This window comes from Ochotona curzoniae, unplaced genomic scaffold (genome assembly GCF_017591425.1).
Source record: "Ochotona curzoniae isolate NIBS_2020 unplaced genomic scaffold, NIBS_Ocur_1.0 scaffold_4701, whole genome shotgun sequence".
Classification (NCBI taxonomy): Eukaryota; Metazoa; Chordata; class Mammalia; order Lagomorpha; family Ochotonidae; genus Ochotona; species Ochotona curzoniae.
In genome coordinates, this window is record NW_024467122.1 from 52102474 (window position 1) to 52117107 (window position 14634).

The window sequence follows — 14634 nt, forward strand, 5'->3', positions numbered from 1 at the left end:
CTATCTCAAAAACCCCAGAGTTTGCCCCCCCGGGCGGCCAGCAGGCAAAGCCTGGCAACACTTGGTATATTGGCTACCCTGGGGGAGGCCGAGGACTGGTTCACTGCCTTCTGGCAGTGTCTTTGGCGTGAGTTCCCAGCATTGGGTCCGACCCGGCAGGGGAACCCCCCACAGTTGCCACACTGCAGGGATCGGCAGATGCCCCCAGCCCCAAGGTCCAAACCCCTCCCAAACTTGCCCAGCCGCAAGATCTTAGTGGCAGGTCGGAGCTAGGAATTTTATTTATTTTTTTCTTTTTTTAAAATTTTTTATTACATTGCATCATGAGACACAGTTTTACAGGCACTGGGATTCCCCCCTCCCCTCCCCAAAACCTGCTCCCCCCCCATGGTGGATTCTTCCATCTTGTTGCATTACCACAGATCAAATTCAGTTGAGATTTTTTTTCCTTGCAAGCATCTACAAAGCATAGAGTCCAGCATCTTATTGTGCAGATAAGTTCAACAGTTTCATGGGGAGACAGTCTCTGGTCTGAAGGTACAGCCGAAAGTGTATCATGCCAATCAATTGAAAGCCCCGACATTACATCAGTAACAATTTATAACGTAATGGAATTAGTTGACTTGATATTGTATAACCAGCATGTTCAAAGAGAGAGAGAAAACAACAACAACAACAAAAAAAAGAGTACAAGTTCTGAACCACATCCTATGACTTCTACATTGACATTACAATTATTAGTTTATATACAGCTGGGTTCTATACACCTTAAAATGGCTATAGATTACTATTCAGCTGTCTCATGTCTATTTTAATTTTAGTATTTAGCAGTTCATAGTATTGAAGCATGATTTTGCAGAACCTGGCTGTTTTTCGGGTAGTCTAGCTCTATAACTGTAACAAGACATATGTCAACAGTTTAGGTGAACGGTTTTAGGAGGAACCCAGTTCCCAAGTTCCCTCATGGCAGACTTGTTTTTTTTTTGAAGGGCATATTTTATAGACTGAGAAAGAGAGAGACAAAGAGAGAAAGATCTTCCATTTGCTAGTTCAGTCTCCAAATGGCCACAGTGTCTGAAGCTGACCTAGGAGCTTCCTAAGGTCTCCCACACGGATGCAGGGGCCCAAGGACTTGAGTCATCTTTCTCTGCTTTCCCAGGCCATAAGCAGGGATCTGGATCAAAAGTGGAACAGTCAGGACAAGAACCTGCACCCATCTGCCTACATTTGCAGGCTGAGGATTAGTGTGCTATGCCACCATGTCAGTCCCTGTAACTCTTCCTTTTAAAAAAATAAATCTTAAACAAACAAAAACAATGTGACTCTCTTTCCAGACTTTCAGCTTAACAGCTTATGGTAGATTGCTTTAGAAATGGAAATTCCAGAGAAGACATTGTAAAGTGTTAGATTTATACTAAAACAGCCTATGTAGTAACGGAAAAGTCTCATTTCTCCTTATTTTAAAAATAATAACTATTTGGATACTGTCCCCACATTATGTACAGATATGCATTACTTAATGGTGAAAGGTTCTGAGAAATGCTTCATTTAGGTAATGTTGTCATTCAGAGAACATCCAGAGCTACTTCCACAGACCTGAGGTCAGTCATTTGACATGGCCTTGTAATGTTGTGAAGAGGGATAGTAAACATGAAATATATGATGAGATTGCTAACAACATGGAATACCATTTTTATGGTAAATTTTTTGCAGTTGGAGTACAGTAAAATAGTATAGTAAATATACAAGCCAGCAGGAAAGTGATTAACTAGTATTATTGTACATAATTGTATATGCTTTATTTTTGCATAACAGTACAGTAGGTTTTGTTTTTGCCACCCTCACTATCATCAGCATAGGTTTGTTTGTACCAGCATCACCCCAAACACATGAGCAGTGTTTTTGCGCTAAGGTGCTGTGACTAGGAATTTTTCAGCTTCATTGTTGTGTGTGTCACCATCATATGTGCTATCCATCCATCTTTGACTTAAACAACATTGTATACCATGTATCTATAATGAAAAAACTGATTCGGTGGTCTGTCTCATATTTTCTTCCATAATTGGATCCTTATATAGATAATTAAATGCATTTTCTGAAGAGTTAGGGTTTAACTGTCACTGATTGCAGATTTCCAGTACTGATGTTAATAGCTTTCTTTTCCTTTCCAGGGCTGTTAGGTAAATCATTTGAATGTTTTCTCAGCTGACCACAATTTAATCTGTTCTGCTATAGTATGTGGATGCCTCCATACTGTCCATTAGCTAATATGCTCTTAGTAAATAGGGGATAGTTTCAGTATAATGTAAGTGATACATTAGCTTATCTGTCTTTTTTTCTAAACTAGACAAAGAAGCTTGGTGTGGTGGCATAACACGTTTCCCATATAGGTGCTGATTTGTATCTTAGCTGCTCCAGGTATGATCCACCTCCCTGCCAACCACAGTGGGAGATGCAGAAGCAGCTTCTGGCTTCTGTCTGTCTCTTCATACACCTGGCTGTTGCAGCAATCTGGGGAATTAATAGGAGATGGAAAATTGTGCTCTGCTCTGACTCTGACTTTCAAATAAATCTTAAAAAAAAAAATAAATACATTGAAAAATATCCTGAGTAATAGGAGTTGGATTTTATTTCCTCAGGAAAGAAGTCTTCAAATCAGCTCTTATACAGGCACAGACTCTTTGACCTGTTTGTTTTTTAATTGAAAATAAACACTTGTGAACCAATGAAATGATTCAACTGGCTAGTTGTGCACTGGCAAGTGCCAGTATCCTATATGGATGCCAGTTTGTGTCCTGGCTGCTCAGATTCCCATCCCTCTCTCTACTTATGGCCTGCAAAAGTAGCAGAGGATGGCCCAAGACTGTGGGCCCTTGCACCCACATAAAAGACCCGGAAGATACTCCTGGCTTTGGATCAGCTTGGCTCTGGGTATTGCAGCCATTTGGCAAGTTATTCAGCAGGTGGAAGATCTTTCTTTCCTTCTTCCTATAAATCTGCCTCACCACATAAATAAATCGGAAAAAAAGAAAAAGAAAAAATGAAAAAGTGAGTGGATGCTATGGATTAGACTTGTATATCTAGCATCCTATGTTGGAATGATTGTTTCAGTTCTAGCCACTCTGCATCTCCCATGCCCCTCCCCCCTGCTGGAACTCTGACAGTCTGGCTGTTGCTGACATTTGGGGCGTAAACATGATAGGCAGAACTGCATCACAGTGATGGCACTTAAGTAATTTTTTGTTAAAGAAGGTGATAACACATAGTGCATGGTTCCTCACAAAGTATACACTGGTCTGGCGGGTGCCCCTTGATTGTGGCAATTGGCATTTCCTCTTGTGCCTATCTTTATACCATTCCACTTTGCTTAAAGGCTACTCTTCAGGTCCCAAGAGCCCTGTTTCTTGCCTTTTTTTTTTTTTTTTTTAATGCCCTTAGGTGTCAGTGTTATCTCTGGAGAGTCCTAATCTTTTTTTTTTTTTTTTTGTTAGTACTGTGGTTACTAACAATAATTAAATAATTAAATAATTTTTTAAAGGATTTATTCATTTCTACTGCAAAGCTTTTACAGAGAAGGGGAGACAGAGAGAAACATCTTCTGTCCGCTGGTTGACTCCCCAAGTGTTGGCAGTGGCTGGAGCTGAGCTGATCGGAAACTAGGAGCCAGGAGCTTCCTCCAGGTCCTGCACACGGGTGCAGGGTCCCAAGGCTTTGGGTCATCCTCTACTGCTTTCCCAGGCCACAAGCAGGGAGCTGGAAGGGAAGTGGAGCAGGTGGGATATAAACTGGCACCCATATGGGATGCTGGCATGTGTAAGGTGAGGATTTTAGCCACTAAGCCATTGCACTGGGCCAGGCATTAATTTGTGCCAGTATACCCTTCTCCCCTCCTGGACCCTTATTGTCCATAAATTTTATTTTTACTAGTACAAAATGGTGGGGGTTTCAGGAACATATATAATATTCATTTTACAATAGCTCTATTAGTAAAACTTCAAGAAAAGGCGGGTGTTTAGCTGAAGATTTGTTATATTATTTCTACTGTAAAAGGATTTTCTATCTAGAACTTACATTTTCTGGTATTGGAGATCCCCATTTGGGATAGGATTCATCAATTTAAACATAACGGTAGGTGATTGACTCTGTGATTAAGGCACGACATGGGGCTTCTACATCCTATGTCTGGTCTCCTTTCTGGTTTTCTGTAAATGTGCACTGTGGACATAGATTGATTGCTTGGGATTGTGTCACCTATGTGGGTGACCCAGATTGGTTTCTGAACTGTTGTAAGCATCTGAGGAGTATACTAGAGGACGTAAGGTGCTTCTCTTTCTCTCTTCCAGTTCTTAAACTTTCAAATAACTAAGTTTAAAATATAAAGGTAAAGATAATCAGGAATGATTTATAGATTTTTATTGATCACCAAAGCATTATTTTGTACAATTAGGCCATATTGTTTTGATGAAATTACCTAAAATTTACCTAAAAAATCAGTGCTGAGTGATATTTGCCTATGAAATATGAAGTTGTACAGTACCTAGATTTGTTTCAAAATAAAAATGTTTAGCCTTTATAAAATGCATGGTAATATATATGTCTGTGGAACTCAGATATGTGCATATGTTTGTGTATATATGTCTGCCATGTATATGTGTGCCATACATATATCTGCCACATATGTACACACACATATGTCAGATGTACAGAGAGAAGGAGAGACAGAAAAAGATCTTCCATCTACTGGTTCATTCCCCAAATGGCCACAGCAGCTGGAACCTGAGCCATTGTAAAGCCAGGATCCTCCTCCAGGTCTCCATGTAGGTGCAGGTTCCCAAGAACATGGACCACCCTCCACTGCTTTCCCAGGACATACACAGGGAACTGGATGGGAAGCAGAATAGCCATGACACAAACCATGCCCATATGGGGTCTCGGCATTTTCAAGGGGAGGACTAGCCAACTGAGCTGTCATGCTGGTGCCATGGTAGTGTTTTATTAGTTGTTATGCAGTAAGATAATAAAAACAATAATATGGATATTATTCCAGTTGAGTGAGAGTAGATTATTTGTGTAAATTATATATAGTATATAGATTTGAAAATTCATTTTCTTTTCCCTAGGGATTTTAACTAGATCATTAACACAACAGGTATGAAACATAGGTGACTACAGAGAAAATTTAACATAAGAGAAAGAGTATAAATAGAAAAAAAGGCTTGTGTTTGGAAGTAAACTTTTTTTTTGAGATTTATTTATTTTTATTGTAAAGTCAAATATACAGAGAGGAAGAGAGAGAGAGGAAGATCGTCTGTCTGCTGACTCACTCCCCAAGTGACTGTAGTAGCTGGAGCTGAGCTGATCCGAAACACGGATCCCAGACCCTCTTCTGGGTGTCCCACGTGGGTGCAGGGCCCCAAGGCTTTGGGCCATCCTCTACTGCTTTCCCAGGCCACAAGCAGAGAGCTGGATGGGAAACAGGGATTCCGGGATTAGAACTGGCACCAGTATGGGATCCCAGCACAGTGAAGGCGAGGACTTTAGCCGCTTGCTCCAGGCCTGGCAGTAAACTCTTGATGTGGAGTTGCTTCAAATAAGGCAGGAAGGAGAGCTTGGCTAAGGGGTGGCGCTTGTTGGTGGTAATTTGGGCATTAAGTGAGACTGGTGGACTGCGGCAGTGGTAGACCTGTTTTTTGATAATGTAAAAGTGCCAGATTTTTTACTACCCTGAGCACTCAAGAAAATGATCTCTGTTCCTCATATACTTGTAAAATAAAAAAAAAATTGCTGTGAATTCAGAGCATGCTGTACAATCAGCATTTTGTTAACAAAGAAAATTTAGTGGAACACCAGGGAAAGGATCTGAATTCTAAGGTTGCTATAACTTGTATATTTGCACTTGCATTTATGCTTTTTAGATTTTCCTGTTGTCTGTCATCAGTGATACTAACTGCATTTTATTTCTCCTGAATATTAAAAATAAAAAAGTATTAGAGTACTTCCAAAAGCTAATAGAATATAGAATTAAAATGTAAGTTCATTTTTGTACAAAAATATTTCGAAGCCACCATGCCATATTTTGTCATTTTACAAGTGTAACCTATATGACCAAATGATTGTACTCATTTTGTTTTTGTATTGTATCTTAAGGAAGAGAGAGAAAATCCTTCGAAACGGAGTAGAGTTGAACGTGATATAGATAATAATTTGATCACATCAACACCAAGAGCAGGAGAAAAGCCTAACAAACAGATATCACGAGTAAGACGGAAAAGTCAAGTAAATGGAGGTTTGTTAATATTTCGGCATTGTTTTATTTAGGTATAAGCAGAGTTCTCAACTGATGTGAATAGCTCTATACTATTTAGCATAAAAAAGTATGGTTAAAAAGAGGTCAAAAATGTTTTTGATAATATTCATGATAATATTCTGATAATATTAATTTAAAAAGTAACAACTGTGACTTAACGCGGGTGCAGGGTCCCAAGGCTTTGGGCCGCCCTCAACTGCTTTCCCGGGCCACAGGCAGGGAGCTGGAAGGGAAGCGGGGCTGCTGGGATTAAAACCGGCGCCCATATGGGATCCCGGGCGTGCAGGGCGAGGACCTTAACCAGTGCACCACCGCTCTGAGACTGAAAAGTTAGTTTTTAATCATGCTATTTCAGAGTTCAGCAGATACTTGGATCATTTATGCCAATAGGTTTTAACTAGAGACATTGTGTTTCCCATGTGATTTGTCAGTATCTAGAGTTGTTTTAGTTTGAGTTATCAAACTGTGGAGGAGTTATTGCTCATATTTATAGAAGGAAGCTCTCAGAGATACTGCTAAACATCCTTCATTGCCCAGCACAGCTCCTCACAACAGAGATTATCAGGCCCAAATAGGAGTACTACAAGTGTTGATAAACCTGTCAACACCTGCTGTGTATCTGAGGAACTCATCAGAGTCAGAAAAGGAGAAAACCTTTAAAGACAGGCCTGGAAGATACAAAGAACAAAAACACTTCACCAATTGTTATCTTAAACAAAAGTTTATCCCTTCATCTCCCTCCAGTGAAGTCATCAATAGTGAGAAAAAGGCACTGAAATAAGGCAGGACAGGAGGGAGAAAGGGAGAGAAACAAGTTAAAGTTAAAAAAGAGTAAGGAAGGGAATAGATCTGTTACACAGCAGGTCAAATTCTAGAGGATCAAACAGTGATTATCAATTTGTATGATTTTTTTACTTTTAAAAGTCTGTGCAAATTCTTTATTTAGAAATACTTAAAAATGACTGGTTTATTTTTTTTTAATTATTCTGAAATGGTAACTCTGTACCTGTAAGTAATCTTTGACACTGTTCATGTGATTTGCTGGAGCTATGTTACTTTGTAACAGAATTGTGCATTTCTGAAACTGGTAGCTTGTTTGATAATTTGCCAGATACTTTCCTTGTTATGTACTCTTGATTTTGAAGCCTTCTGCTCTCTATATTTTAGGTATAAACATATTGTGAAAAACTGTCAATGTTATATCTGTAAAACGTCAATTCATTTATATGTAAAGGTGATTTTATGTACAAGTGATTTTCCTCAGAATTCCTTTACTGTGATGTCTTGAACATTAATGCTACTCAGGTTTCAAGAAGTATTTGGGGGTAGAAAAATATTTTTAAAATGATTTACAGTTCATTTCTGAAAGTGTTTTCTGTATCGTAATTTTTTCCTTTTTATTTCTTAGAAGCTGGTAGTTATGAAATCACAAATCAGCATGTAAAGCAAAATGGAAAACTAGAAGATACTTCTCCTTCTGGCAGTCCTCCAAGGACTACGTTGTTGGGGACCATATTTTCTCCTGTCTTCAACTTTTTTTCACCAGCAAATAAAAATGGTAATTATAAATTCTTTACAGTAATGTGGGCTAAAATTAATCACGTTTCAAGGTTTTTTGTAAAGATCTTTTTCATTTTACAAGCATATTTTGTTACTGTTTTATGATTGATTTCAGCTTCATTAAATACATATTGTTCCTTAAAAATAAGCGTTTTTAAGTGAATGAGATAAAGATAAATTGTCATGTATTAAACTGTTTTTATCATCTGAAAATATAAATGGTAAGCTATGGCCAAGAGAGAGAAATTTACTTTTAGTCTGCTGGGTTGACTTATATAATGCCTTGATTGTTTAAGAAATAATCCAGAAACTTCTTCAATATTCTGTCTGGATCACTGAAATGAAATGTATTGCCTTAAATTTTTCTTTTAATTTATTTGAGGGTCCAGTGCAATGTCAGGCTAACTCTTTGCTTGTGGTGCTGGCATCCTATACAGGTACCAGTTAAGTCCCAGCTTCCTGCTTATGGCCTGGGAAAGCAACAGAGGCTGGCCCAAGTTTTTGGCCCCTGCACCCGCATGGGACCCCCAGAAGAAGCTCTTGATCTTCAGCTTCAGGCCAGCCCAGCTGTTGCTGTCATGATGATTTAGGGACCCATTCAGTTGATGGAAATCTCTCTGTCTTGATATATCTCTTTCTCTCACTCTCTATTTAACTCTGATTTATTTATTTCTAGTAAAATCAATAAATTTATTTTTTAAAAAAGTGTTTATTTTTAGGTCAGAGTTAGAGGGAGAGAGAGCCATTTGCTGGTTTGCTGCCCAAGTGGCTCCAGTGTCTAGGACTGGCCAGACAGAAGTCCGGAGTTCCACTTGGTGATCTCCTGCTGTTTTCATTAGCAGGAATCAGAAGTGAAACAACCGCGACTTGAACAGATGCTGATATGGGAATGCTGGCATTGCAGGTAGCAGCTTAATTCACTGCACCATAGTGCTGGCCCTGGCTTTCTCCTTTCCTTCCCTTCCTCTTTCTTCCTTTTCCTTTCTCCCTTTCCTTTTCCCTTCCTCTTTTCCTTTTCCTTCCCCTTCTCTTTTTCCTTCCTTTTCCCCTCCCTCCCTCTCTTTCTTTCCTTGAGATTCTTCTATTATTTTGAAAGGCAGAGTTACAGAGGGAAAAGAGAAAAGCAGAGCTTCTATCCACTGATTTATGCTGCAAATAGCTGCAGTGACTAGAGCTGGTCTGGTCTGAGGCCAGAAGCCTGAAGATTTTTTTGGGTCTTCCACATGGATGCAGGGACCTGAACACTTGGGAATTTTTTGTCTGCTTTCCTGGGCGCATTAGCAGGCAGCTGGATTGGAAGGGGAGCAGATAGGACTGGAACTTGTACCCATAAGGCATGCCAGCACTACAGGTGGAGGCTTAATCTACTATACCATGGTGCCAGTCCCTGTTTATATTATTTGAAAACCAGAATTACAGAGCGAGAGAGGAGAAAAAATGAGCAGCTGAGCTGGGTCAGCCTAAAGCCTCATGCTCCTTTTAGATCTCCTAGTATTTGCAGTGTCTTCCTCTCTTTCCCCAGGCACATTGTTAGAGAGCTGAATCAGTAGTGAAACAGCAGGGAGTAGAACTGGCACGCATTTGGGATCCCTGGTGTTAATCTGTCAGTTTTACCCACTGTGCCACAACATCAACTCTTTATTGACTGTTTTTTAAGCTAGAAGCTAAAACTAGATGAAACTGAAGCTAGAGGATTTTTTTGTAGTTTAATTTATTGTTATTATTTGCTTGATACTTTCATGGATTTTCATTCTATCTGAAAAGAAAAAAATGAGCTCAAATCAGTTTAAGGTTCTATTTACTCATGTTTTACCAAAAGGATCAACATTACAGAGTAGATGCTTGGTGCAACTGTTTATATGAAGCTTAGGAACACTGCAGCCTCACCAGAATGCTAAAGTTTGAGTCCTGGTTTTGCTGCCAGTTTCACTTTCCTACTAGTGTACATGCTGGTCCACCCCAGGCTCAGCTGCTTGGGTTGCTACTAGTTGTATTGGAGACTCAGAGTGAGTTAGGTTCCTGGCTTTGGCCTGGCCCACTTTTTCTGTTGTGGGCATTTGGGGAATGAAAACATGGATGAAAAATCGATTTCTTGACTCAACCCTCTACCCCGCTCTCTGTGTTTTAAATAAAATGAAAGCAAAAACTAAAAATTTTGGCTGGCATTGGGACTTAGTGAGGAGAGCGACTGCTGGTGATGCCAACATCCCATATGGGTGGTAGTTTGAGGTGCAGGTGCAACACTTCTGATCCAGTTTCTTGATTATACACCTGGAGAATCAGCAGAGGATGGCCAAAGTCCCTGGTCTCTTCTTACATCCACATGGAACACCCAGAGGAAGGTCCTGGCTTCCAGCCTCAGACCAGCACAGCTCTGGCCATGGCAGCCATTGGGCGATTGAACAAGCTGATGGAAGATATCTGTCTTTTTGTTGTTGTTGTTTAAGATTTATTTATTTTTATTGGAAAGGCAGATATACTGAGAGGAGGAGGGACAGAGAGGAAGATCCTTCATCTGATGGTTCACTCCCCAAGTGGCCGCAATGGCTGGAGCTGAGCCAGTCTGAAGCTGGGAGCTTCTTCCCGGTCTCCCACACAGGTACAGGGACCCAAAGCTTTTGGGTCATCCTCCACTGCTTTCCTAGATTACAAATAGGGAGTTGAATGGGAAGGTGGGCCACTGGGATTAGAACCGGCACCCTTATGGGATCCCGGGGCATTCAAGGCAAGGACTTTAGCTGCTAGGCCACTGTGCCGGGCCCGATATCTGTCTTTTTTCTGTCTCTATAATTCTTTCAGGTAAAAATAAATAAATTTTTAAAAAGAGAGAGTGAGAATGGGCATTTTAGGTGGGAAGAGCCTCATGAGCAGAGGCTCCGTGGGCTGCAAGAAATACTGTAGCAACTGATGGGTGTTGGATCTCAGAAGGCGTAAGATAGAGTCACAGATTATAAAGTCGAATGTAAAGTTTATCCTTAGTCGCTGTGGAGTGATGGTTTTAAATGGATTAATAATATGCATAAATGGATAGGCTAGGTTCTAAAGAGACTAGAGGCTGGAAAAAATCATAGAAGCCCCTGTGAGACATTGTGAGATATCAGTTGTAATATTAGAGAGGAGGGACAAAGAGTGTAAAAGTGGACATATTTGGAGCATGCACCATAGGTACAAGAGAGTTTCAGACAATACAAAGGTATGAGATTGAAAAAGAAATTTCCAGGCAGGGTACAGTTCAATTGGATTTAGTTGGGTTGTGCTGATTTAGAGATAAAGTGAAACAATCAAATAAAAATGTCTAGCTGCTACTTATTGCAGTGTGGATCTCAGAATTCTGAGTTGAAAGCATACTCACTTATAGGTGTTAATTAAAACCAGTAGAGTAAATGGCTTGTTTGGCTTAGTAAAATACAGCCAGGATCCATGAGAAGTACATTAAAGGACTGAGCAAACTAAATGGAGCCAACAAAGGAAGATATGGGAAACCAGAAGACAAAAGAGAAAAGACTATAAAAAAATCCAGGGCCAGACAGTTGTAAAGAAAGAAGTTAGGAAGTGAGGTTTGAATATATACAAGTGAACATGAAAATTAAAAGATCGTTAGTTTCGAAGGAGCGTTTGTATTCAGAAGTCTGTTTTCATCGAGTTTGAAGAATAGTATGGAGAATAATGTGAGAGGTAGCAGTGTAGATTACTGTTAGAGGAGCTTTTAATGTGGAAGAAACCTCCAGGGGAGGTTTCAAGAGATAGTTTTGTGTTTACAAGAAGCAAACATGTTCTTCGGCCTCTAAAGGAAGGGGGAAAAGAGTAATCAATGAAGCAAGTTTCTGGTGAGTTGGCAAAGAAGGGATCAAAATGATTGTTTCTGAAAAGGAGAAAAAGGGAAAGAAAGTGTTAAGGTGCGTACATACTCGATGTTTGTTAGTTACAGTTCTTTATTTGCAAGAGGCGATGGAATTTACTGAGGTAATTCTGATGGCAGAGACCTAACAAAGTTTAAAGTAGTTGCTCTGGGGACTAACAAGGGGCTAAGAAGCACACACCAGAGTGCCGAGTAGCATGCTTTGGTTAAGATCTGATCTGGTAGCAGTGATGTAGATAAATGAGTTCCAATTCAGTTACTGCAGCAGATGCAGGAGAATGAAGAACACTGAGGGGAGGATATTAGGAAGAGAGATATGTATAAGGAAGAGGCAAAACATCAAGGAAGAAGAAATAGACGTCTTTTTTTTTAAAAGATTTATTTTTATTATTATTTTTTTTTATTGGAAAGGCAGATATACAGAGAGGAGAGACAGAGAGGAAGATCATCCATCCATTTGATGATTCACTCCCCAAGTGAGCGCAACGGCCGATGCTATGCCGATCCGAAGCCAGGAGCCTCTTCCGGGTCTCCCACACGGGTGCAGGTTCCCAAAGCTTTGGGCCGCCCTCGACTGCTTTCCCGGGCCACAGGCAGGGAGATGGAAGGGAAGCGGGCTGCCGGGATAGAACCGGCGCCCATATGGGATCCCGGGCGTGCAAGGCGAGGACCTTTAACCACTTGCGCCACCACGCCGGGCCCGAAATAGACGTCTTTTAAAGATTTGTTTGTTTTGTATTAGAAAGATTTTTAGAGAGATACAGATTTTCCTTCTGCTTGTTCAATTCCCAAGTGGTCCCAATGGCCAGAGCTAAGCTTGAACCAAAGCCAGGCGCTTCTTCCTGGCCTGTTATGTGGGTACAGAGACCCAAGATCTTGAGCCATCCTCTGCTGTTTTCCTGGGCCATAAGCAGAAAGAGATTGGAAGTAGAGAAGCCAGGACTCATACTGATGCTCATGTGGAATGCCAGCATTTGCATGTGGAAGATTAGCATTCTAAGTCACTGTGCTGGCCCCCAGAATTTTCACTAAGGAAGTTGGGATAATTGGAAGTTGATTTTGTTATCATTGTTTTCTAAGATAACATTTGGAGGATTTCAGAAAGAAATAACTATCTGCAGTTGAAAATTGTAATCTTCCCTAAGTGACTGAAATGCTTATTTTAATTTTAAGGATTGGGAGCTGTTTGGTTTTGATAAACATTTATAAAATGCTTAGCACATAGTAATATTTGTTTTACTGAAAAGAAACTCTAAATTCTATTTGACTGTAAATGGGTGTTTCTAGGTTATTTTGTAAAATTTGTTACAGATTTTGCTCTAGCCTGTAATAGTCTTTATTTCTCACTTAAACGTCTAGAAAAAATTCACTAGAGTGGTATCCCTAGACTTACTTCTGTATGAATTGTCGGTCTGATGATGCTCAAGTTGAGTTTCTAGATATTTGAGTCACAAAGTGATGCTAATGAGTATACTGAATAATGATTTCAGGAACATCAGGATCAGACTCCCCAGGACAGGCTGTGGAAGCAGAAGAAATAGTAAAACAACTCGACATGGAGCAGGTGGATGAGATCACTACCAGCACTACTACATCAACGAATGGAGCAGCTTACTCAAATCAAGCAGTTCAAGTGAGGACATCGATAAATAATGGTTTAGAAGAAGCAGAAGAAACTGCTAATCGTGATATTCCACCCCTAACAGGTGAAGAAAAATCCTTTTATGCATATTCATGAGTATCTCGTAAAAATGCAATATTCCAAACATTTGCCCTTACTGATTGGATTAAATATGTGGGTTTTTTCTCTGGTTAAATATCAATTAAAATTTGAAGCAGACTGCTGGGGGAGATGCATTGGTTATTTTACAGATTATTTCTGCCAGTCTTAATTCCAGGAAAAGTTTAAAACAGCAAAATGTATCACAGTTATACCATTCTTTTTTTTTTTTTTTTTTTAAGATTTATTTTTTATTATTTTTTATTGGAAAGGCGGATATACAGAGAGGAGAGACAGAGAGGAAGATCTTCCGTCCGATGATTCACTCCCCAAGTGAGCCGCAACGGCCGATACTATGCCGATCCGAAGCCAGGAGCCTCTTCCAGGTCTCCCACGCGGGTGCAGGGTCCCAAAGCCTTGGGCTGTCCTCGACTGCTTTCCCAGGCCACAGGCAGGGAGCTGGAAGGGAAGCGGGGCTGCCGGGATTAGAACCGGCACCCATATGGGATCCCGGGCGTGCTAGGAGAGGACCTTAACCACTTGCGCCACCGTGCCGGGCCCACAGTTATACCATTCTAAGTCACTTTGGTCTGTACTCCCTCCCTAGAGGCAGACTTACACATTCAGGTTGGTTTTGTTCATAAATGATTCTTTCATCTCCCTTCAAAAGGTTTCTGTTCCCTCTATAACAATTCGACACCTTTATTCTGGGTTCTTATAAAAAGGCATACTATAATCGTACTGTTCCTGAGCCAGGTGTCAATGAATGTGGAAACATAAAATCAAGAATTTATTACCACTGAGGACTATGGTAGGTAAACATGTGATAAAAGTACAAAATGAAATTCTGTTCTACCATTCTATTTTTGCTTGTATTAAAGAATTTATTGGGCCCGGTGCGGTGGCGCAAGTGGTTAAGGTCCTTGCCTAGCACGCCCAGGATTCCATATGGGCGCTGGTTCTATCCCGGCAGCCCCGCTTCCCTTCCAGCTCCAAGCCTGTGGCCCGGGAAAGCAGTTGAGGACGGCCCAAAGCTTTGGGACCCTGCACCCGCGTGGGAGACCCAGAAGAGGCTCCTGGCTTCGGATCGGCATAGCATCGGCCGTTGCGCTCACTTGGGGAGTGAATCATCAAATGGATGGAAGATCTTCCTCTCTGTCTCTCCTCTCTGTATATCCGCCTTTCCGA

At 40.6% G+C, this 14634-nt stretch overlaps 1 protein-coding gene across 4 annotated transcripts in view; it reads left to right on the top strand.

Annotated features, from left to right (window-relative positions):
• CTDSPL2 (CTD small phosphatase like 2) overlaps positions 1-14634 on the top strand; it is a 71004-nt gene that overhangs the window by 32066 nt on the left and 24304 nt on the right. For 3 of the 4 annotated variants that reach the window (XM_040969884.1, XM_040969880.1, XM_040969881.1), the window contains exons 3-5: positions 6148-6286; positions 7716-7865; positions 13217-13432. In XM_040969884.1, the coding sequence (XP_040825818.1) occupies positions 6148-6286; positions 7716-7865; positions 13217-13432 (505 nt within the window). The remainder of the gene's footprint in view (positions 1-6147; positions 6287-7715; positions 7866-13216; positions 13433-14634) is intronic. The other variant, XM_040969883.1, reaches the window with a different exon arrangement.